The 1,950-nt window shown below is 47.7% G+C and overlaps 1 protein-coding gene across 1 annotated transcript in view; it reads right to left on the reverse strand.

The window, feature by feature from the left end:
* The window catches only part of LOC109824703 (cytochrome P450 78A5-like), a 2,689-nt gene extending 1,691 nt beyond the window's left edge, over window positions 1-998 (reverse strand). Inside the window, exon 1 of the mRNA XM_020391346.1 lies at window positions 1-998. This exon is cut by the window's left edge and continues 19 nt beyond it. Within this exon, the coding sequence (XP_020246935.1) occupies window positions 1-940 (940 nt within the window). The 5' untranslated portion in view covers window positions 941-998.

A 1,950-nucleotide genomic window follows, 5' to 3' on the forward strand; every position in this document is an offset into this window, starting at 1 on the left:
CTGAATCACTTAACCTCTCCTCCACTGGCAAGCCAAGCAGAACACTCAGGAAGTCATCCCTCCCCTTCAACCCACCCCTGCTCCCCCTCTCCTCCACGATCCTACCAAAAAGAACCCTGACCCTGGCAGCCAACACCCTACACCTCCTCCCAACACCATAAAAGTCCAAAATGCCTCCAACAACATGGAAGTGATCTCCCCAGTTAAACCTCCCTATCAACTCATACCCTTCCCTCACCATCTCCACAACCTCCCTCTTCTCCCCCTCACCAAGCGCGCCGCTCCCAAACACGCTCCCTATAACACTCTCCAACGACCCCCTCTGCAGTATGCCTCTCAACGCAACCCTTCCTGATTCTGACATTCTCGGACACCTCTTGGCATCATTTGGTCCGTCGTCTGCCGACGCAGGCCCTCGGAGGCCGCATACCCTCGCGGGCGGAAGAACACGTTCGCCGACGCCGAAACGCCGGCGGAGGTGCGCACAGTACTCGCCCGACGGGGCGAAGCCGATGGCACGTTCGAACATCAGCAAGCGGGCTGACATCTTAACGGGCCGGTCTGAGAATGCCGGCCCGCACAGGATTTGTCTGGCGGTGTCCGGGTGGCTGCTTATGACCACCGGGGTCGTGCCTAGGCTCAGTGACATGAGATGGTTAGAATCGCGGGCCTCGGCCAGGGACGCTAGCTTTTGGTGGGCCAACGGGCCCATTATGGGTATGCAGCCCAAAATGGGCCAGCCCATTGGGCCTGGAGGAGTTGTAAGGCCTTCCGGGGCCTTGCTCCATGCACAGCCACCGGGCACGAAGCTAGAGCTTATGAAGTGCATAAGCAAGAAAGGGAGAAGGAAGCAGAGGAGGGAGGAGGTCCATGGACCGTCGTTCGCCAATGTGACGGTTAGAAGAAGAAGGAATAGGCTTGTTATGAAGTGGATCTTCATTCGAGAGAGAGAGAGAGAGAGATCTTTGGGAAGTAAAGGGAAGGTTGTTAGTTAGTTCATGGGAGGAAGAGATGGAGCTGGTATTTATAGGGAGAGAAGAGAGATATGATTGGGTAGGCAAACATAGAAGATAAGAGTAGCAGGCCCACACACAACAACCCAAGTATAGCAATGGGCCGCGACCCTGCAGGGACACGCCTATTTCGGCCCAGGAGGCGCCACGCATTCCTCCGGTCTCATCCTCAAACCGACGAAAAAGAAATCCGCCCACTTCATGGATATATATTACATCAAACACCATATCTCTTTGGGTGGGTACAAAAATAAGAGAGATGAGGATTAGCACACTGACACCAGAAATCTTTTTTTTTTTTTTTTTGCCCCCTTGTTTTATCAACTATCCCGTAATTAATACATGACTCTCACTAGCTAGTTTGTCCTTGAGATTATCTCCGTATGGGATTCTAATCCCACGATTTTGCAAAGTGTATTATATTTTCTGTTACTATTTCTTATACCCTACGTCACCAATGACTTCAATACAAGTAGAAAGGGCTCCTCTCTCTCTTTTAATTATTTATTATTTATTATTAAGTACCTAAAAGTTGAATAACAAATCACGACGCCAAGCGAACGGCTTCACGGCCTGTAAAATTTGAGCACTTTGACAGTACTGTTCCAATTAGTGCTTGCTGGGATAGACGGTGTGCAATAAATAACGACCACTAAAACGCACTCGGTTCACTTGTACCCCTGTGTTTAGAAATAAAAAAAAAATTCCGAAAGGAATTAAATTTTCAAACTGCTACGTCACATAAAAAAATTCTAACAAAGAGCTCTCTTGAAAAATATCAATCATATGAAAAGAAACAAAAGCGTGACACATGTTTCCAACATTTTAAATTAATAGTCATTACATCAAAACTTCAAAGTTGTTGTAAAGATTGAGAGATATAATTTTATATTCCAACATACTTCCTTACAGGATGAAGGTCCTTTCATGAGCCAGA

This window comes from Asparagus officinalis, chromosome 9 (genome assembly GCF_001876935.1).
Source record: "Asparagus officinalis chromosome 9, Aspof.V1, whole genome shotgun sequence".
NCBI lineage: Eukaryota > Viridiplantae > Streptophyta > Magnoliopsida > Asparagales > Asparagaceae > Asparagus > Asparagus officinalis.